The sequence below is a fragment of the Crocodylus siamensis genome, chromosome 4 (genome assembly GCF_052110815.1).
Source record: "Crocodylus siamensis isolate JL-2025a chromosome 4, ASM5211081v1, whole genome shotgun sequence".
Taxonomy (NCBI): Eukaryota; Metazoa; Chordata; order Crocodylia; family Crocodylidae; genus Crocodylus; species Crocodylus siamensis.
Genome location: NC_143398.1, coordinates 156395356 through 156417553, shown reverse-complemented (window position 1 = coordinate 156417553; position 22198 = coordinate 156395356). Strand labels below are relative to the sequence as shown.

General features: G+C 48.2%; 1 protein-coding gene across 7 annotated transcripts in view; it reads right to left on the bottom strand.

Annotated features, from left to right (window-relative positions):
* LOC149866879 (zinc finger protein 385C-like) overlaps positions 1–22198 on the bottom strand; it is a 236715-nt gene that overhangs the window by 23005 nt on the left and 191512 nt on the right. For 6 of the 7 annotated variants that reach the window (XM_090044407.1, XM_090044404.1, XM_090044403.1 and 3 more), the window contains 3 exons: positions 20373–20515; positions 5192–5302; positions 3996–4100 (listed from right to left, as the gene is read on the bottom strand). In XM_090044407.1, the coding sequence (XP_089900533.1) occupies positions 3996–4100; positions 5192–5302; positions 20373–20515 (359 nt within the window). The remainder of the gene's footprint in view (positions 1–3995; positions 4101–5191; positions 5303–20372; positions 20516–22198) is intronic. The other variant, XM_090044406.1, reaches the window with a different exon arrangement.

The following is a 22198-nucleotide window of genomic DNA, read 5'->3' as shown; positions in this document are numbered from 1 at the left end:
CCACATTTGCTACTGGTCAGGTGTTGACACATGTGCTGCTGCACAGTAATCTCGAGTAAATTTGCTACTTGCATTTGTAGGTAGCAAATTTACTCAAGATCAGAGCCAATTACTGTGCAGTAAGCATTGCATGGTGAATGGGGCCCCAGCTGGGATGGGTTGTGGGACAATCGGAGCCTGGCAGCTTCTTTAGAGGCGTGGGTCGGTGGCTGTCGCTGCCGTGTGCACCACGGGAGAACCAAAGGGGAGGGGCATGTGCTCCCCCATGCCACGCCCCTGGAGGAACGGGCCAGAGGCAGGGGCAAATGATTTGCCTTTGCCCCTGCCTCACTCCCTCCTGCACTGTGGGGAACTCTTCCCTGCAGGGGAGAGGGGGGTCGGGTTGCAGTATGGTGGGGGCTGCAGCCACCCCAAAATTTGCTGTAGCCCCTCCCCCAACCCTCTCAGCTAGCCTGGCCCAACATCCCCGCCAGGAACAGCCTGGCACTGCCCCGGCCCCAGTCCACCCTGCCCCACATACCCCTGTGCCCTCCCTGGAGTGTGCACAGTGGTGGTGCTGGGGGTGGGGGCTGAATGAAAGCGGGGCTTGCATGTGGCAGCTGCCACCCTGCTTGGCCACATGCTGGCCTGCTTTACTATAGCCAGTCATGGCTCTGCAGGCTACTGACAGGCCTCACACCTGGCCAATTGTGTGCTGCTAGGGGTGGGCACAACCCCAACCTGGCTATTCAAATGGGTGGGGAGGTGCCGCAATATGCCATGTGGAGCCGGTGGTGCCAGGCAGGTGCCATGATGTGACGTGTGGAGCCAGTGGTGCCAGGCACATCCTTCTCCTTCCCCCTCCCCTGGGTAAGAGGCAAACGTGCCAGGGGAGATGCCGCCACCATGCTCTGTCCCTACCCGCCTGTATGTACCCCCTATGACCCAAGTACCCCTGGGGGTACACATACCCTGAGTTGACACCCCCTGGCCTAAGCTATAATCTGGACTGGTGGGATCTAAGTAAAACAGAGAAAGGCTCTATCCAGGAGGCTATCCTTTGTGCTGGAGACTCTGGAAGCAGCTACAGCCATTGCAGTTCTTCAGAAAGGAATCAATCTCAAGGCAGCTTTAATGAGCTGAGGCAGCTGAGACAGAAACTGCCAAGAGCAGTAGCTTCACTGGGGGACTTTGGAGAGAGTCTTCCTACCAAGCTCCAGCACTACTTCAGTTGATGGGGTGGTCCCCAGAACCACACGCTCTTAAGGGAAAGAAACAGAGCTGCCCAAAACTGAGACTCCTCCAGATCTGGATCCAAATTATGGGTGGAGAGGACAGGAGAACTGGGTTTAAGGAGATACAGACAGTAGCTGCAAGGTGAGCTGGGTTTATGCCTGTTGTCAAAGCACCCTGGGGCTTTCCAAAGTTTATATCGTACTCCCCTCTCTCCCCCTTTGTTTTTGGTATTAAACTCTTGGACTCATTGCTTATGATACCCACTCAGACAGCAGAATTCAGTTTGCCAGGCTCCTGGGTCAAGCTGGTGGTATTTGAGCTTTTAAACAGGAATCCCTAAACCAGTAGCTCCCAATCTTCTGGAGGCTGTAACTCAAATTCCAGGGTAAGCCTGCCTGTGGGGCTCACAACCCCATTCCTAAGTCCTGTGGCAGCTTCCCTAGACACTGGAATCCAACTGTTTTCACTGCTGAACAGCACTTGGCAGACAGGTTATAGCTATAATTCCCCTCCTGACCACAGTTTTCTTAGATAAACCCTTTGGGCGCTTGTACATGTGACAAAGTCATGTGGCTTAATGGTGTCACACATTACACATACCTGAGTTTTGTGGGTTTTAAATGACCTTGCATCATTGCAAACTAAACAGCATCCCGATGTAGTTTAGTTTGCAATGTTGCATTTTGGAATGTTGCAGCCATTAGTCAGCTCACCCCCTGGCTGTGAGAGAGGTGGGCAGGCTCCGTGGAAAAAAAGACATTAGGTCCCTCACCACTTCTGCCTTCAGCAAGCTCTTGCGGCCAGCCGGATACCTGGGACCACCCAGGAACAGGCTTACTTGCCCCTGGGGCAGTGTGGGAAGGTGGCAGGAGGGCAGTTGGGTTTGCTGGCAGCCGGAGAAGGCAGCGGGGACAGTGCACAGGGTGCTGGAAGCCCAGGCAGGCTGCTAGCTGGCTGAGTGCTGCCCCATCTCAGAGGTGCCTAATCCAATGCTTCCCCGGGCCTGCCCAGGCTTCCAGCACTCTCTGTACTGTTCCCGCCAACTTCTCTGGCCACCAGTACGCTTACCTGCCCTCCTGCTGCCACCCCACACTGCCCCAGGGGCAAGCTGGGTGTGTTGGCGGCCAGAAAAGGCAGAAGGGATGGTGCACAGGGCACTGGAACCCCAGGAGAGCTTGGGGAAGCGTTGGATCAGGTGCCTCTGAGCAGGGGCAGCGCCCAGCCAGCTAGCAGCCCACCTGGGCTTCCAGCACCCACGCATCATCCCTGCCGCCTTCTCTGGCTGCCAGCAAACCCAGCCACCCTCCTGCTACATTCCTGCACTGTTCTGGGGCAAGCCAGCCTATTCCCAGGCGGTCCCAGGTGTCCTGCCTTCAGCAGGCACCTGTGGCCACCAGGACAACCATGTATATACAGTGACAGAAATTGAAATGGTGAGGTTTCAATTAAAAACTCACCGTTTCAATTTAGGGAGCACAGAATGCAACCTGAAGAACTAACCTCCGTTATGTGTACAAGCGCCTTTGTGCCTAGCCCAAAGTCACACTGGGAGTCTAAGACAGAGAGAACTTAAGTCCAGATCTCTTTATGTCCTAGGTTCATGACATAACCATTGCACCAATCCTCTTCTAAAGCCCTTGTTCTTTGTGCAATGTGCCCATTGCCATCATCTTGGAAATAGGGAACTTTGGCCCTGTAGCCCAGACCCCAGGGGCTTTAACTGAAAAGGGGGATACTGCTCTCTGTACAGAATGAGGCTTACAGTGCTGCAGTAGAGCAAAAAGCCCTGATTCAAAGTCTTGAGAGAAGAGCTTACAGCACTATGGCTATTCACCTGTTGAAGGATGGTTACAAAGGAAATCTGATTTACTGCTGACAGAAGTTAAAACAAGAAGAGATTGTCACAAAGAAATCCAGACTGACCCTCCTACCTCACCCAGTCCAGGGCCCTTGCTCTACTCTGGTGGAGGCCCCTGCTGTTTGGCAAAGTTTTTACCAGCCTCCCAACTGGCTGCAGTGGTGGATTTGCATGAAAATTCCCTCTGAAACTTTTAATCAGTTTCCCCCACAAAAGATCAGCTGCATGCAATTAATTGCTGCAGGGGATGAATGAATGCTACCTTCCGCCCCTCGAAAAGATGTTTGATTTATTTGGAATAAAGGGCTAAAAACAACCCAACACACCAGAGCTCTGCACAGCCAAAGCGGGAAAGATTATATTCAGCTCCCGAAGAACAGATACGAACTGCACGGTCTGATAAAGCAGCTTAAGCATGCAAGCCAAGAGCAAAGCAGGGAGAGCGGACCTGAGCAAAATGAAGAGCCAGGGAAAGACAAAGGAACAGATGTGGCAGCTCTGCTGTGCAGAGAGGGAAGGTCACAGCTCACTCCCCTCAAGGAGCTGCATGGGCTCACTGGAGGGAAGGTGCCAGGTGAAGGAAACAGAAGCAGGGTGGGGTCTACAGAGTGATCTGGAGGATGGCAGCCAGTAGTGAATCTTGTAACAGTTGCCACCTATGGTACAGACTGCCCAATCTAGGACTGCAGCTGTGGAAATGGTCTCTCCCACAGTTTTTACGTGCATTAGAGAAGGCACGAAGGAAAGAGGGCAGTGGGTGGCTTCACATTTGCTAACCAAGCCAGGGGAACAGCTGGGAACTGCAGGTAGAAGAGTGTGATGTGAGGCACAATAGGCTGAATCTGCCCATCCTGATGCTGGGGGCAGGATGCAAATAGACAACAAGAGGAAGCTACCACATGGGGGAGGTAGGTAAACGTACCCAATGGCATATCTGCCCAGCAGCGGAGGAGATGAGTCCCAACTGCAGGCCACCGTACTTGCTACTGGGCAGATTAACACCCTGTCGTAAATGGATGCAACTTCCCTGCAGTCAATGGAAGTGCAATTGATTAGTGCCAGGCTAGACCTTTCCTGTTCTAGCAAACTCAAGCTGGTTTAGTGAAACATGTTTAAATCTCACTCTAGGTAAAACTGCAACTCTCTAAAGTGGATGCCATTAAATTCACTTTGCTTGTATTTACATTGATTTAGGTGGCATCCAGTACAAAGCAACACAAGTGAAGGTGAAACTGGTGTAAGCATGTTTACATTAGGGGTTTCCAGCAATTTAACTAGATCATTTTCTATACTGATTTTGCTAAAGCAGCACATTTTTCTTGTTAGAGAAGGCCTTAGCTTTACTGGAACTAAGGAGCATGAAATTTATTTACTCCAGCTTCCCTTGGAAAAGAACAATCCCCTGAGGGGCCCCTATTTCCTGTAGAGTTGAGAAGCTGCTTGCACTGTTGTTGTGTTGCAGAAATCCCAATGAAAGATCAGTGATTTGCCCCTCCACTCCCTATCTCTCTCTCTGCCTTGCACCTACCCGCCTTCTGGATGGCTCACTTTTGGGCAGTGCAAGGGGAGAACAAGCTTCCTTCCTCCCCTCAACATTACCCAATGATGGCTGATGCTACAGAAGTAACTCACATGTCTGGCCTTCACAATCACCCCTGTGAATAAGGATAGTATACCCATATCACAGCTGTGGAACTGAGGCACAAGGTAGATTAAGTGACCTGCCCAAGGTCATATAGCACGAGCCAGGAACTGAACTGAGGTTTCACAGACTAGCACTATAGCTGCTAACTCACCCTTTTGGCAGCCCCCTTAGCAGGAGACACACTGAGGGGTGCGGTGAGAAGATAGAAGAGGCAGGGCAAAGTACCTCAGTTGCTTCATTACGGAGCAGCCATTGCTCTGGTGCTAGCAGCCCCTCCACTATGCTGCCCTCAACAGAAGCCCAACCCAATAGAAGCCAGGTGCTGTGGAGGAACCTGGCTTACAGGCCCCCTTTGAGAAGAAGCATAGTTTCCTTCTTTTCTCTTCACTCTCTCAAACGCACACAAAATAGAATCATTAATTTGTTACACCCTTCTTACCAACCACCAGCCAGTTCCCCTGAATGCAACTTACTGCGGAGTTGAACCGGAGGTGGCAAATGTTGCAGGAGATGAACTGCTTCTTTTTAAGCTGGGAGGGCACTCCAAAGGTGTGATTGATCACGGCCTTCTGCACAGGATCCATCTGCAAGAAAGGGAGGCAATGTGATTAGTTGGTGACTAATGCTCTGCTTCAGAAAGTGGATAAATGAACAACCTTTGGCCTGGCCTGGGACCAGTGTATACTGCATGTGCAAGAAAAGGTCTTGGAGAATCACTGCTGAGCATGTCACACAATTCTTTGTTTCCTCTGTTACCACTGGTGAAAACCATCAACACTTAACACATGGTTTGTTGCTCTGCTTTAGCATTAGCTTCCATCTCCTCTAGAAGGGGAGACAGAACTTTGGAGTCAGGAGGTAAGACAACATTTCAGTTCTCGTTCAAGCAGAAGGTCTGATTTGAACATTTCTCCATGTTATTTGGACACAAGCCAGACACATTTCCCCCACAGTACTACACAGTGCAAAGACCCCCAAGCCATCTGATGCCTAATCATGCTATTAATGATGGGAGCCACAAGGTGGTGCTGTCTTATATACCCTTTCCTTACTGTGCAAGCAGCTGGCAGTTTTTGAAGAAAGGCTGCATTGTACTTAGTTGTGTGATTTGGCTATGATAGGGGAGCTGTTGCAAGCAGCAACAGGCTTTAGTACCGAACCTAATCTCTCTAATCAAAGTCAATTCTTTCTTTTGGGGAACTGGGGGTTGGTGTGACCCGAGGTTCACCAGCTTGGTGTTCATAACTGTCTGCTGAAGACCTACTGTACAAAATGTGAGCAAAATAAGTTATACTAATAATACACCTGACTGTGTCCATGTTTTTATCCTCTTTTACTGAAAAAATCAATCTGTGGGATCCCAATATTTGCACTGCTTGGTAGAGTAAACTATGGTTTTTCTCTCTGCTTCTGATCTCTGTTTTGCTCTCTCCTATCTGCTGAGGGATAAGTAACTCTACCACCTTCTGCCAGGGAGAAACAATCATGTCTATTAATCTTTTTCCTCATCTCATCCACTCTCAAAGCACTTAAAAGCAACACTTGCTCTAGGTGAGGGTTAGGAGTCAATGCCCTTTTTTAACAGGTGAGACAAACAGAAATAACACAGGACATAGAAGTTCCAGCATCTTGTTCCCCAGTGAACAACTCAGAAATAGATCCAGGGAGTGCTTTGAGACTTCCTCTGTCTCTAACCCTGTCTCTCTTCACAACAGTTACCAATATCATGGATGGCAAATTATCGGTTTCCATTAGAGGTCCCCAGCTGTCATGATCAAGAGCCCCAGTGAGCACGAGTATTTTTAAGTGACACAGCAGGAACTCCACCCATCACATTAAGGAAAGACAGTTACATTTTCTGAAGATGGTTTTTAAAAAAGAGCCACCAGCCATTAACCCTTTGTTTGCTATTCATCAGCAAGTAAAATACACCTCAAGCAAGGCTGCAAAGCTATCACCACTAGCTTACAGGGTGCCTATGTCCTCTGCCCTGCAGTGAATGTCACCGTATTACTAACATGCTCCTTCAGAAGGGCACTTCTGAAGGCTGCCATTGGAATCTACATTAAATCACTAATGTGCTAGAGAACAGATTGCAGGCATCCTTATATTCTCACCAAGCTGGATTTGTGGTTCAGCTCCTTGTCTGTCAAATGACTGCAAAAATCCTGCCTTCCTGCCACTCTGTTCAGATTCTGAGTTCATTTGGGCAGACTCTGGTTCTTGTTAGCACTAGCACATTGTGGTACTCCAGTCTGAGCTGGTGTCTGGAACACAGTAAGCAATCTATTTTGCATGCTGTATCAAATTAGTTGAGGATGGGGTGGCAGAGGGGTTAAGGCCTCTCGATACAGCTGTAGAGGGGGAAGCTGGATTCTCACGCTCTCGGTTTGTAACAAAGCCCACTCCCAGTCAACACAGCTGTAAACGGGGAGCTGGTCATTTGAGTTGGGGAGTCAGGGGCAGCTGGATGTGATGCTGACCACACTGTTCTCTTGTGAGCCTTTGGCTACAGAAATTGCTTTATCTAGGAGAGTCCTTCGATCAAACTATTACCATGACTATTTTGTAATGTTTTTTGATTAGTTGATGAATTTCCAGCACCGTTAGTATTTCACGGGGAACATACGCTCGTTACGTTGAAATTTTAAACAACTCAGCAATTTGCAGTGAGCTGTGTCTTTCCTCAAAGGGCAGAGTGCAGAGGTTCTGAGGCAAGGCAGATGCAAGAAGACAAACAACAGCCTCTGGTGGGTCTGTCTCTTCCTAATGCTCACCCTCATCTTATTCTTCAGCCATAGCAGCAAACTTGTTCAAAAAGCCATAATTGTTTTAAACAAAATGCATTTATTAAGGGGGAAAAATAAGAATAACCTCTTTGTTTGAGTGCAGCTATAATCTATAATGCAAGTATTGTTCCCTTACCCTGTGGCATAGGAAGATTATCTTATCTGAGTCCTGCTGTCAGTAGAGCCTTGGGTTTTTAGGCGATCGTATTTCTCTGCAAAGCTATTTAGTTGCTGAGACAGGTGCATCAGTCTTTAAGGCACATGCCTGGACAACAGAGCCATTATCAAGACCCCAAATTCCATTCCAGAAGTGAGCAGAATGGTAATATCGGGTGATTAATGAAGTGCCTGTTTGCTATGAAATTTTACTCACTTATCTGGAATATAAATGAAGAGGCTTTCAGTTGCTGATGAGGCACGAGGAATCTAGCAATGACAAAGATGCCACCCCACCCTTGACAACAAACGTGGCAATGCATTATAGGCATCATCCGTGTACAGCAAATCTGCACGCACAAGAACAGGACTGGCCTTTGTTTCAGGAAACACCCAACCTATCAGGACGTAAATGAGAGAAGTCTCTCTAAGCTCTGCAGCCATGCACCAGGATGCCGAGTCCATCTCGCCTACTCTCCCACTGGAACAGAGAGTTCATTTTAATTGACAAACGCTGTCGTGAAACAGCTCTTTGGATTTTAAAGAGCTCATCCTTCATGTCGAGTAGCTCAGGAGAGAGCAGGAGCCAGAGAAGTCAGGAGGAAAATGGAGTGGAACATATAAGCGTTGGAGGCTGTCAGGGATAGCGTGAAAAAATCCTGACCTTGGGTCCACCAAGAAATGCCTGGGTGGGGAGAACTTAAGGAAGTATGGGTAGGCAGATGATAACCCCCTCTGGACTGGTGGTTTCAGACACAAAATGTGGGCACAAAGTACCCATAGGAAACTCACCAAGGAAGAATTGCCCTGTGACTGAGCCACTGGACTGGGACTCCTGAGCTGTGGGCCCTGTTCCCAGCTCTGTCACAGGCTCCCAAGTCAGTATGACCTTAGTAGGGAAAGTCACCTTATGGTTCTGTGCCCCAGCTCTGTATCTGTAAATCTAAGGCAGTTATATGTCCTTGAGCTGGTTCTGTCAGTTCTCTAGGGCATGGACTGTCTCTCCCTGCGTGTTTGTGCTGCACCCATCACAGTAGCTCACAAGGGGAACTTTTTTTTGGCTGAAATTTTCAGTGTTTCCATTAAAATTAATCCCCCCTCCCTTTTAACTCCTTTTTCCCTTTCATCAGAAAATTGGAATAAAGAAAGAAGGGAAAGAATAAAATAAAAACAAACTCTGAAAATGGCTTAATCTTTCTTTTTTTTTGGTTTGGTTTTTAATCACTAATTTTCATTTTGTTTTGATGGGGGGAAAATTCCAACCATCTGAACATTTTTGTGGAAAAGATTTAGATTGTTAAAAAAAACTGTTGGAAAAAAGAAAGAGCAAAATTTTTCAATGAGAATTTGTCAGTATGAGACAAGTTATGTTAGAACAGCAGCTAAGCAGGTTGATGGTACGAAGGGAGGCAAGATTCCTGAGTCTTATTACCACTGGTTCAGTGCAAATCACCTCCCCTGCCTCTGCATCCCCTTCTGTAAAATGGGGATGTTGTTACTGATCTGCTTCCCACAAGAGCTGAGGGGTGGGAACCCATCACTATGTGACAAATATTTTGAGATCTGTGGGTGGAAGGCATTTGAGACGGACAGGGGATAGTTTCATAGTTTCATAGTTTGTAGGGTCGGAAGGGACCTGAACAGATCATCTAGTCCGACCCCCTGCCATGGCAGGAAAGAATACTGGGGTCAAATGACCCCAGCAAGATGTTCATCCAACCTCCTCTTAAACACCCCCAGGGTAGGGGCCAGCACCACTTCTCTTGGAAGCTGGTTCCAGACCCTAGCCGCCCTGACTGTGAAGTAGCGCCTCCTGATATCTAACCTAAATCTACCCTCTGCCAGCTTGTGACTGTTATTCCTGGTCACTCCTGGCGGTGCTCGGGGAAACAGTGACTTCCCCAATGCCTGCTGACCCCCCCTGACTAGTTTATAACAGGCCACAAGATCCCCCCTCAGCCTTCTCTTTTGGAGGCTGAACAGGTTCAGGTCCCGCAGCCTGTCCTCAAAGGGCCTGCCCTGTTGTCCCCTGATCATGCGAGTGGCCCTCCTCTGGACCCTCTCCATGCTGTCGACATCCCTCTTGAAGTGCAGCGCCCAGAATTGGACGCAGTACTCCAGCTGCGGCCTGACCAGTGCCGCATAGAAGGGGAGGATCACCTCCTTGGACCCGATTGAGATGCATCTGTAGATGCATGCCAAGGTGCGGTTGGCCTTCCTGACTGCCTCTCCACACTGCCGGATGTATTATTGCTATACAAAGATCAGATGTTCATGCAAAGTACCTGGTAAATATTTTGGCTAAGGGCTCCAGCTAGCATGGGTGGTCCAGGGCTTTGTAAACAGGGGTGTGGTATCTACCCACCACAACTATCACTGCTGCTGTCCCTGGTTAAGCCCAGCTTCCTGTGCAGCCTGGCTGAAGCAAGGCAGGAGCAGTTCTGTGGGGGGAAGAGAAATGCGAGGGGAGGGAAGGTGTTGCTCAGTATGAAGGGGAAGTAGGGGGAATACTTACTTCCTTTTAGGGACTTAAAAGAAGTCTCTCGCTGCTGCTCTTGTGGCAGCATGGTACAAAAAGGGTGTGCGACTGTGCCACTGCACCCCCTCTGGATCCACCCCTGCCAGCTAGTATAAGTGAGTACAACTCCATCAGCATCAACAGCCTTATCATCAATTACTACTAGCAGAGAACCTGCTCCTTCCTCCCTAATAACTATCACAGAAAAGGGCCTAGGAAGAGCATTTGTTAAAAACTGTTCAGCTATTTAATCAGCTGATTTAATAATCAAAGGTAGAAAACTTAACCCATCAGGAGATTGGCTATGAGATATGTAGTACTAAAATCACACTTTGGGTGCAGATATGATGAGGCCTGAGCTGTATGCCACAGATAAAAAAGGATAGTGAAGACTGCTGCACTAATGATCAAGGGCCCTTTATGCTATGTGGTAACAGTTTACATGCCTATTAATTATTGCTAAATTACAGCCTCACAGAAAGCCTCATTGTCCATTTTGGATGCTTCAGATAAAGTATCTCCCATTAATGTCAATACCAGAGGACATTTTAACTGTCCAATCAATTTTTATTCAGTTCATATTTGCTTTAATAGCACTCGCCTGACATGAATTTATTCAGGTTCTGGTAAAGTATCAGGACTGCCTTGAAGCCCCATTTTGCAACTGTGAAAGACACAGTTAAAGCACAGTCACCTCCTGCCAGAGAGTTCTTCAAACTACTCTATTTTTTCAGAGGGATGAACTCCATGACGTTTCCCAATGGGTTAGATTCCTGCATCATCTCAAGCTCCTTGTTAGCATCCTCTTTTACAGGACTTTCTCACTCCCCTAAGTCGATGTCCTGCACTCACTGGCTTTATAATTTTAAGGAAAAGATGGCACATCCCAAATTAACTGCAACACATTTGCTTCCAGTTTTGGGGAAGCCACAGCTGCAGCTCATAAGAATGCAGAATCTTCTGTGAACAAACTCCAGGGATCCCTGCAGGAAGAGAAGACCATAGCAGGGTGCGGGGCCTGGGACAAATCGACCTGTGTGGGGCCCAGACAAGGTGGTGTTGGGGGGAGTGGTGAGTGGTTGGACACGAAGCCAGCCCGGCTCCACAGAGCCCCCCCAAAATGCAGGGCCCAGGGAAGTCACCCCAATTTGTCTCCCCACCCCAGGGATGGCCCTGCCTGCAGGTAAAACCCGGCTTCACTAACACTGCCCGCTATGAAAAAGTTTCCAATTGCAGCCAGGCCAGCAAATCCTGCTGGCTGCAAGTGTAATCAAGCAGTTAAACAGGAGCATCTGGCATCAGAGCTCCTGGGTACATTTCCCAGCTCTGACACTGATTTCCTTTGTGACCCTGGACAAACCCCTTGTGCCCTATACTCATATAAAGAGGAGTCAGCACAAGTTCTATGTTTTACTGAAGTCCTGGGTTAATGGGCTTAACACACCTTGTACTGGTACCCTCAGTATAGGAACAAATGTTATCTTCAGGGACTGATTTTCAAAGATGTCAAGCATCCCCACTCATGCTACTGACATCACCTGTGGCCACTCAGGACCCCTCAAGATATCATCCATTAAAATCTAGGCCTCAGACTGCCACATCTGTAAAATGGCAGTAACAACCTCCATACCCAGTAGCGGTCTGTGTTGTGGTCAGACAGCCCTGAAGGTCTCCTCATCAGCAGGTATGTTCTGAACTTTGAACACTCATTGTTTGTTGCTGTTCACTTCTGGTGCCTGGGAGGGTCTGGTCGATCTGTCATCTCATTTCTAACCTGGCTGGAGGGCCGCACGCAGAGTGGTGGTGGACGGGTCATTTTCGACCTGGAGGGATGTGGGCAGCGGGGTTCCCAGGGCTCGGTTCTTGGGCCTGCACTGTTTAACATCTTCATCAGCGACTTGGATGAGGGGGTGAAAAGCACCTTGTTCAAATTCACAGATGACACTAAGATGTGGGGGGATGTGGGCACATTAGAATGGAGGGACAGGCTGCAATTGGATCTGGACAGGTTACAGGGGTGGGCGGATGAGTATAAAATGGGATTCAATACTGACAAGTGCAAGGTGATGCATCTGGGGAGAAAGAACCAGCAGCATTCCTACAGGCTGGGGAACTCCCCTCTCATCAGCACGGAGGCAGAAAAGGATCTTGGATGAACATGAGCTGCCAATGTGGGGACGCGGTCAAGAAGGCCAACCGTACCTTGTCATGCATCCACAGATGCATCACGAGCAGGTCCAAAGAGGTGATTCTCCCCCTCTATGTGACACTGGTCAGGCCGCAGCTGGAGTACTGTGTCCAGTTCTGGGCGCCGCACTTCAGGAGGGATGTGGGCAACATGGAAAGGGTCCAGAGGAGGACCACCCACATGATCAGGGGGCAGCAGGGCAGGCCCTTCAAGGAGAGGCTACGAGACTTGAACCTGTTCAGCCTTCACAAGAGAAGGTTGAGGGGGGATCTAGTGGCCATCTATAAACTGGCCAAGGGAGACCAGCAGGCACTGGGGGAGTCCCTGTTCCTTTGAGCACTACTAGGAGTAACAAGGAATAACGATCATAAGTTGACAGAGAGTAGATTTAGGGTAGACATCAGGAGGCACTACTTCACGGTCAGGGCAGCTAGGATCTGCAACCTACTTCCAAGGGAAATGGTGCTTGCTCCTACCTTGGGGGTCTTCAAAAGGAAGCTGGATAGACACCTTGCTGTGGTCATTTGACCCCAGTACTCTTTCCTGTCATGGCAGGGGGTCGGACTTGATGATCTGCTCAGGTCCCTTCCGACCCTACCAACTATGAAACTAGGCTGTACCCAAGAGACCACTACCAGAAATGTGCCATGTGCCCATCTGGGAGTGGCATTAACCAGATGCCCCCAAAGAGACCTTTTAAGGAAAGGCATGCTTAGGGTAAGCTGGTTTGTTTCTGTCCTATTTCTAGCTCTTCTTTGTGTATTCCTTGGAAAATGGACCACAAAACTGTTGTCCCTTCCCTGCCTGCTGCTACTGACAAATCACATCTAAAGCTGAGTGAGATCAGGTTCAGTTAATGTCACTTACTAACTAATTTAATTGCTCTGAACACAGATACAAAGGCTTCACAAAACCCAGGGAAGCAGTTCTCCAGTCATGTGGAGATGTCTACTTCAGAAAATTCTAGTGTTGTGTATATTATAAATGTCATTTTTTCCTTTTACCTACTTCTGCACATCACATGGACATTATTATGAAACACCTCAGCACCTCACACTTTTAGTCTCCCACCTCTCTTGTACACTAAGGCAGTGCTATTCTTCCCATTGTACTGATGGGAAAACTGAGGCACAGGCATACTAAGCAACAGTCCCACAGAGAACTAAGTCTCTCAAATCCCTGCCAGCACCTTATCCACTGCACCACTGTTTAGCATCTTTCACCATAACACCACATAGTACCTTGCACCTTCCCTTGGCTTTTTAAAGATTCATTTATGTGTCCACATATCACTATTGAGAAGCTGGTCAGCCAGACATATCCCCATGTTACAGATCAGATAACTGATGCACAGAAAGGCAACGGGCTTTCCTTCAGATAGATCTGGGAAGCGAACCCAAGAGTCCTAGGTCCTAACCCCCTGGATCAAATATTGAAGACAACACACTTCTCCAAAGACAAAGGTGACTGTAGTTGCAGAAAGGTTTACAGACGGTTTTGTCTCATTGTTCTGTGGATTTTGAAGTAAAACAATGTGAACAGCTCTGAAAAAGCTCCAGGAGTTGAGCCATGCTGCACACAGTCTTTCTAAGGAGCTACTGCATCTGGCCAGTGCATTCAGCCCACTCGTGCTACAAACACTGAATGGCACTTTGTCACGGTATCTCTCTGCTCCACTGAGCAGCTCCGTAGAGAAGAGCGTGTTTTGAGCACACAGAGGACTTTTCTAGCACAAATTGGCTCCTTCCACTGGGTAATGCTGAATGGTTCTGACACTTTGAAGCCACCTGAGAATTCCCCTGCTTCTACTTCCAAGATGCGGTGGCAACTTTCTCTCAACATATACACAGCTGCAGATATTTGAGACGGAAAACCCTGTTAGAGCCTGGCCTTCTCTCCCCTAGAGTCTGGCACTGGGCTTTCCCCCACACAGACATTCTTCCTCAGCCCAGCCACATGTAACAAAGCACCTTGATAAAAGCTAACAGAGTATGATGTTCTTGTCCCAGTCTGTGATAAACACAGCTCTGCTGAAGGATCCCTGCTGCTTAGATTGTACATACCAATTTTTACTGCTTGGGAGCATCTGTCAATGAGAAGCATCTGAGACCCAGAGTCCAGCAAGATTAACCAGCATGCCCTGGGATCCTTGTGTTGCTAGCTTCAGAGAGAAGTTGCATGAAACCAGGGAGTAGTTCTTGGGTACAGCCTGAGCACAGAGTGAAGTTCTCAGCTTTACAGTCAACTCCTATGGACTCAAATTACTTTATTTATCCCTGGATGTTCCTAATGTTATAAATAGAGATCTCTGTGTTGAACTTCCTGCCAGTCACTGAGGTCAGAAATGGGAATTCATAGGGAGACAGTATTAGTTTGGATGGTGCCTCTTGTTGTTCTGGTTTTACAAGACACTGTTAGATCTTGGGGATTTGCAACATTGCAATAGCCCGAACATGCCTTCGGAGCATGAAATATGGCCTCTTTATTATGGTGTTTTGCTTTGAGGGGCGTAAGGGTGCAGAGCTTGGGAAGGATTCAGAGCAAAACATCTGCTGGGTTCGTGAGAGCCTCATGACCTGCCCAGAGAGCAAAAAAGATTCTGCTGTGCAGTAGTAAGCAGCTCTCACTCCATGCTGCTGAAGTAGGGATGATTGTTATAATGTTTTGTGGTTGCAGCAGTAATACAGCTGGCATTTGGATTTGCTGAAAGCAAAGGGAAAGTTAATTGACTGGAGTGGAGCTGCCCTCTGCTTGCACCAAATCTAAAAGTAATCCAGCATAGCTGGAAAAATGAAATAAAGACCCTACATAAGTCCAGCTCTTCTGAACTCACATTTAAGGCTCATCCGGCAGATGGGATCTCTGATGATCATGTCAGGACAGATGAGTCAGGAAAGGGATGGGAGGAACTAAAGAGGGGACAACAGGCTTTTAACTGAGAAGTAAACTTCATCCACAAGGTGTTGAAAAGGATTAAAAGTCCAGCACATGGGCCAAGCTGAAAGCCAAGTCTTGTTGAGCATGATGGCTTGGAAATAGCCCCATTGCTGCGCTATTTCCTCCCACTGCCTGCAATTTCCTCCCTGGATCAATTTCCTACCAGTTAATTACATGAATCCACATTTCCCACATGGGCACTTTTCAGTCTTTTGGTCTGCAGGGAGTTCCATGCCAGTATGTGACCACACTCAGGCCCTGCAGCCTGCACTCCTCTCTGAGACCATGAGATATGTGCCAGGCTGAACTTGCCCTATGCCATTCTAACCAGCACTTGTTCCTCCTCCATCGGAGACAGCGCCTCTAAAGGTGTCTAGTCACTCCTTGGTCTCTCTGCTGAGCTGAGCAGAGCTGGATCTAGCTGATTAGCCCAAGCTGCAATGCTGCTGTTTCTTTTTAAAGCAGACACATGTCAGATGGAAATGATTTGCGCTATCTACCGACCAGCTTTGGATTCAAACTGGTAATCTTGAGGCGTAAGGTTTCCATGGAGCCCAGACAGCTTTATCACAGTTCTCCAGTGTGCTTATAGACACTTATGCCCTACTGTTCTCTCTTGCTACCTATTCCTGGCAGGACTCAGAGCTATTTGCAACCTGCGGCTTTGCAGATCTTCTCTAGAAGCCACAAAGATATGTCACAAATACACACCCATGTCTCAGACTGCTAGAGCTTTGTTTTCTCCCATCCCAACTGAGTGTGTAATCATTAGTGGCCTCCATGCGCCAGGGCATCTGGTTGAGATGAGCCCACAAGCCTGGACTTCCCTGTAGGAAGGTGGGTGGAATGTTACCTGCTTATTTTGCACGCTTGGGTAGCATGATCAGATGTTTCCAGTGAGCATGAGACAAATGTATGTTCAACACCAATCTGACCACAGAACACAGGCTCTATGGGCAGAGGTGTAACTGGCCAATTCTGTGTCCTGGGCTGTAGTGATACACGGTACAGGGGCCTGGAGCTGGAGGTTCACTGCTGCAGAGGGCAGGTGTCACCTCCTTTTTTTGCTGCCAACAAGTATGTCAAGCAACCATATAAACACCAATGTTCAAGGGCAAAAAAGCAGGTGACAAGTTAACCTTCTCTGACACCACTCTCACCCCCCACACCCCTCATAGCACCCTGTTTCTGCTACCCAGACACTGCCAGACCCATCACTGCTGCTCTTCCCTGCTTAGTGCTGGAACCAAAGCTGCTGCAGGGTGCAGGGGGAGTGGGAAGGGAAGATGCACTCCCTCCTCTCCAGCCCCCAGGCTCCATGCCAACACCCTGACTCCCTAGGTAGTGCCCAGGTGGATGCTCTGCTCACCCAACCATTGCTTGCCTTTTCAGGGAGTGTCCAGGGTGGATACTCTTCTCACCCAGCCATTGTTATGCTACTGCTTCTGGGATGTTGGAAGGACAGCCAAGTGGCATAAATAATAACGAGCAGTTCAAGTTAGCAAAGAATGGCTGTGTTAATGCCATCACAGAACAGCACCCTCTGCTGTGATCCTGCACATTATTATAGGGGGAAGAGATGGGCTCAATCTGGGGTTGCAGAAGAGTCCAAGGGAGTTCCAAGGGAGTTCCGTGTGTGACTTCCATTCAAAGACAAGAGGAAAGGGGAGCCCGGTGTTTCTGAAAATCTCCCCTTTAATAGACAGCACTCCTAATTGGTGTTTTTTTTAACACATTTGGTCCCCTACCTCAAAACACCTTGCTTTTCACCAAGGTAGAAAGCTCTTTTCCCCAGGATCCTGCAGGTTCTCACCCTTTGTCCTACTCCAAGTACCTGGATCCTGTAGCCCTTCACACCCATAGTCCCACTTCAAACTGCGAAGTGTGTTGGATGAAATGGGCTAACACTCCCCCACCAAGCACACATGACGCTGTGGTCTGTAAGCTAATCGTGGCTCATTTAACTCAATTGCGATTCATTCCAGAGACAAGCCTGTCTGGTTGTGTGCTCTCCCTGGCCACCTACTGGCAGAAGAGGAGCAATTGATTTGGGAGGACCATGTGTAAACAGCTGTGCTGCTCCTGTTCTGATCCCAGTCAAAACTTGGGGCAATCAGTTCCCAGTCAAAGGAGACGTCTGTTTGCAGCCAAAGCTGTCTGGAAAAGGGAAGTCAGTATCACAGCCCCCATTTCACAGAGGGGCCAACAACAGGGGGTCATCATTGACCACAAGGTGAACATGAGCCTGCAATGCAATGTTGCGGCTAATAAAGTGACCAAAACGCTGGCTTGCATCCATACATGCTTCTTGAGCAAATCCTGGGACGTCATTCTCCCCTTGTACTCGGCCTTGGTGAGGCCGCAGCTGGAGTACTGCATCCAGTTTTGGGCTCCACAATTCAAAAAGGATGTGGAGAAGCTTGAGAGAGTCCAGAGGAGAGCCACGCGCATGATCAGAGGTCAGGAAAACAGATCTTACGATGATAGGCTGAGAGACATGGGACTCTTTAGCCTGGAAAAGCGTAGGCTCAGGGGTGATCTGATGGCCACCTATAAGTTTATCAGGGGTGACCACCAGGATCTGGGGGAACGTTTGTTCACCAGAGCGCCCCAAGGGATGACGAGGTCGAACGGTCACAAACTCCTGCAAGACCGTTTCAGGCTGGACATAAGGAAGAATTTCTTTACTGTCTGAGCCCCCAAGGTCTGGAACAGTCTGCCAGCGGAGGTGGTTCAAGCACCTACATTGAACACCTTCAAGAGTAAATTGGATGCTTATCTTGCTGGGATCCTATGACCCCAGCTGACTTCCTGCCCTTTGGGCAGGGGGCTGGACTCAATGATCTCCTGAGGTCCTTTCCAGTCCTGATGTCTATGAAATCTATGAAATCTATGAAACATTCAAAGCAGGCCTACACTTTCAAGCCCTGAGCTCCTGGGCAAGTGAAGGTTTTGATGATGAACTTCAGGTAGCCAACGCTGAAAAGACTGGCCTAGGTGACCTGCCAAAGTTCATTTGGCAAAGCCAGTGGCAAGACAGTGGCAGGGGGAGAAAGACTTGCCAGACTGGCAAGTCAGAATAGCGGCTCCATGGGAGGATGCAAAACTGGGCTTGTGTCTCTCTGACTGCCCCTCCAGGCTCTGAAAGGACCTCCTAGCACAAGCATCTGTTCACATGCTATATCCCCAAGGAACCCACTGCTCATTGGTACAGATATCTCCCAAGACAGCAGGGCAGTAAATTGCCACCTCCTATGGAAATGTCCCACTCAAACCAAAAATGGATTTCATTTTGGTCAAAATTTGTAATTGAAAATATTTATTTTCCCTGTAAAACCTGCAAACTCTGGTGGGGGGTTTTTGCGGGGTGGGGGGAGGTTGTTTTTTATTTTTTTTAGAAAGGGAGTCTCAAAAAGCAAAGAATCCCTGCTACTCCACTAGTTAGAAAAAACAGTTTCTAGCAGAAACAAAAAATTGCAATGGAAGTTTATTTTTCTTTTCCAACCAGTTCTATTTACTTCCCTGGCCATAGTAAGAAGCTTCTGATATACTCGGATGGTTGATCAGGGAGGTAGGGGGGAAAAAGGAAAGATCATGATATTAAGTACTTGAGACACAATCTTATATATCTTATTATATCACATCACATCACATCACAGCACATACCTTAAGCCTCTGGCTTGTCTTCAGAATGACCTTGAAGTTAGCAAACTACCAGGAGAAATTTCACAGTGAGTAGAGCAGGCCTGATTACCCACCTTACCATATGTGGCAGGTGGCAGACACCTTATATCTTTAGACGCTCACACTCTCTCCCTCTTTTTTTTGTTTCAACTAATAAACTATCCTCCAAAGCAACTTTATTACTATTGATTCTGGGAGTGAAATCCAATTGATCTTGGTTGAAATGAAGCATCTTTTTAATTCTGGAGCATAATAGTGATAAATGGAGTAGGAATTCACCTTTCAAGATTGATCTTGGACGCTCCCTTGTTTCAGATAGGATTCTTGTCTCCTGATCAAGTTCAGGACTTTTTGCAATGTACACACCTAAAGCACTCTCACCCTGGTCTTGCAAACAGGCTTCACTTCAAGCTCAGAGTGGTGCATGTAGGCTCAACACACTCATTTGTACTGGTCAAAGAGCATCCTAGCAAACTAGGAAACTGCCTGGTCTGCGCACTGGGAGCTATATGCCTTTGTCTGGTAGCTAACAAGACAGGGGCTCCTCTATCAATAGGATCTGACTGCAGGAGAGTGGGGCCACAATAGAGTAAGTGTCCAGGGTAAACTTAAGACAGAATTTGTGGGGTGATGACATTTATAAAGCAGCATGGTGCAGTGGGTAAGGCACTGGACTGGGTCTAGGCAATATGAGTGCTTGCCCCAGGCCCTACCAACAATCCGTCTTGTGACCTTGAGCAAGTCATGCTGCCTTTCTTGCCCTTCCCCTCCCTTGAGTAACTTTTTGTAGTGCAGCTTCCTGCTGTGATTAATAGTCTGGAGGTACTTTCATTTTGGTACCCAGGTATTTGCAGCTGCTCTTGCTCCTTAGTCTGGTGGTAGAACACCCCTGTTCTTTTGGGAATGTGGTGTCAGGATTCCCTTGCTGTCCTGAGTGAAACCCATGGCTACGTCTCTATGTGCTCTGTGGGCACTGCTGGACTCTTTGGAAAATTTGGCCAAAACCGTATAGGCTGAGCCCTCTTGGGGCACAAATCCTGGCAGGAACTCACCATTATCATTCTTACTCAAAGCCAAGTGGAAGTGAGGATGCTTTGCGTCTCCCAGAATCAGCCCCGCCTGCATCTGCACTGGATTCTCCTGGACCACGGGATATCTCCCTGCCCACTAACTGCTCTCTGGCCAACTGGCTGCCTCCAACTATTACCTATGTTTTTGGATTATTCCTTTCCTATCCTTAGATGCAAGCAGCACTTGACAGGTTTAGGCAAGGTGCAGTGAGTGTCAAACTCTCAATGGCTGGGTTGTTGTTGAAATGCTTCCCTGAGCCATTTCAGACAGGGAAACAGCTGATTTCCACCCCCTGCTATTTAATAACTCACCGTATTGAAGTTGGGGAACAAGTTGAGAGGGGATGTCCCGTTGAGCCTGAAGGTCAGAAAGTGCTTGATATCCAATGGTGGATGCAGGGGACGGCCAGGAATAGGCAATGATGTCAGCAGGGGGCTGTTGTGCCCGGATGGACCTGAACAGGAGGTAAGGACAGAAGGGGAGGGAGGGCAAAAATGAGAGAGAGAAAAAGAAAATTTAGATTTCTGTTGATTAATGAACCTGGAGGGAGCAAAGGGCAACCCAAACTGGATGAAACACACTGGTTTTCTCCATTGACTTAAAACAGCAGATCAACACTGTGGTTTTCCAGAGAAGAAGCAATCCAAAACTCTCTTGCTGGGTGATCTGGACAAGAGGGTACTGAAATGCTCCAAGACTTCCTGCAGAAAGGCCTGGATATGTCACGCTGTAGCCTTTTGTAGCTATATTACTCAGGTGAAAAGAATCCTTTTTTCTGAACCAGCTCAAATAATGAGCAAATCATAATTGCCGAGGTCTCTCTCCTGCCTTGAGGAGTCAGGATTGGCTCTGGGAGGGTCCTAGCAGGTTTTGCTATAGGATCAGTGCCTGAGATTGCAGGCTGCTTGGGGCAGGGACCCTGCCTTCCTTTCAGTCACATACAGCTCTGAGCATACAGACACTTATAAACTATGGAGACACCGTGGCAATAAAAACAATATTAAAGACAAGTCTAACTTAGCAGGATATGGGGGGGAGGGGAGTGTACACCCCTTGGCTAAGAGGCACTGATGTAATTTTTCAGGGTGTTTGACAACCAATGGATTCTAGGTGCCTGGATGCTTTAGGCTTATTTGAGCTGCGAGTACTGGGGAATAACTCTTCTTCTCCTCCACCCCTGCTATCCTGGATGGAAAACCACTAGGTGATGGTATTCTCCTGCTGACTCTCCCCACCAACTCTTGTTATTCTTCTGACAGATTATTAGCTCCTATAATAGAACCGCCCATGTCCTGGGCGCCACAAACCAGCTTTGCAGGCTGCCTGGCTTCTTCCCCCGCAGAATAATTGTGAGTTGTGGTGTGTGATTTAAAATTAGTGTGCAGTTTAATAAAGAAAAACCTACAGAAATCAGAGAGAACCTTACAGAAGAGAATGCAAGAAGCTCAGAGCCCTTGTGGATCCTGAGCAGAAGCTGCATTTAAATCCACACTGAAAAATGAATTGTCACGTGGCAGAGGAATCAAGCCTGCTGTTCTCCACTCTGGCAAACTGCTGCTCCTCCCTTTGCCTTGATTACTACTGCCATTGCTTTTCAGGCAGAGGCTTTTTGTGGGGTTTCAGGTACATGATATGGAACCTGGCTGTATCATCCTTGCTAACCAGCTCTCTCTCCTGTGGAAGCAGCTCAAGCCAGGCTTGTAATTCCACTTCTTCCCAGCACAGGGTAGAAGCTGTACTCTCATCACATGAAAAGATTCATCTGTGTTCCCATGGGATGGTGCCCTAGAGCCACCTGGGCAATGTGATACCCCTGGCATGAACCAGCACAAGGCTCCCAGCAGCACCAAAGCCCCTAAGCTACATCATTACTCTCGGAGCCATGAAAAGGGTCTGTACTTTAGTCCTGCATGGTCCTGTGGCAGAGGACAGGATTGATAGGGAGGAAGGGAGCCAGCAGAGCCCCACTGACATGGACCAGAGCCCCTCACTATACCCTGGGGCGGGGTTAATGCTTTTGTTCCAGGCCATATATTGGAAGCATCACTGCAGGGTGCTGCACAGAAGCCTCCCCCCAACACCCACTCTCCATCTGCAGAGCCAAACGCATCAATTTACGCTGCCCTTCAGGCCGAGC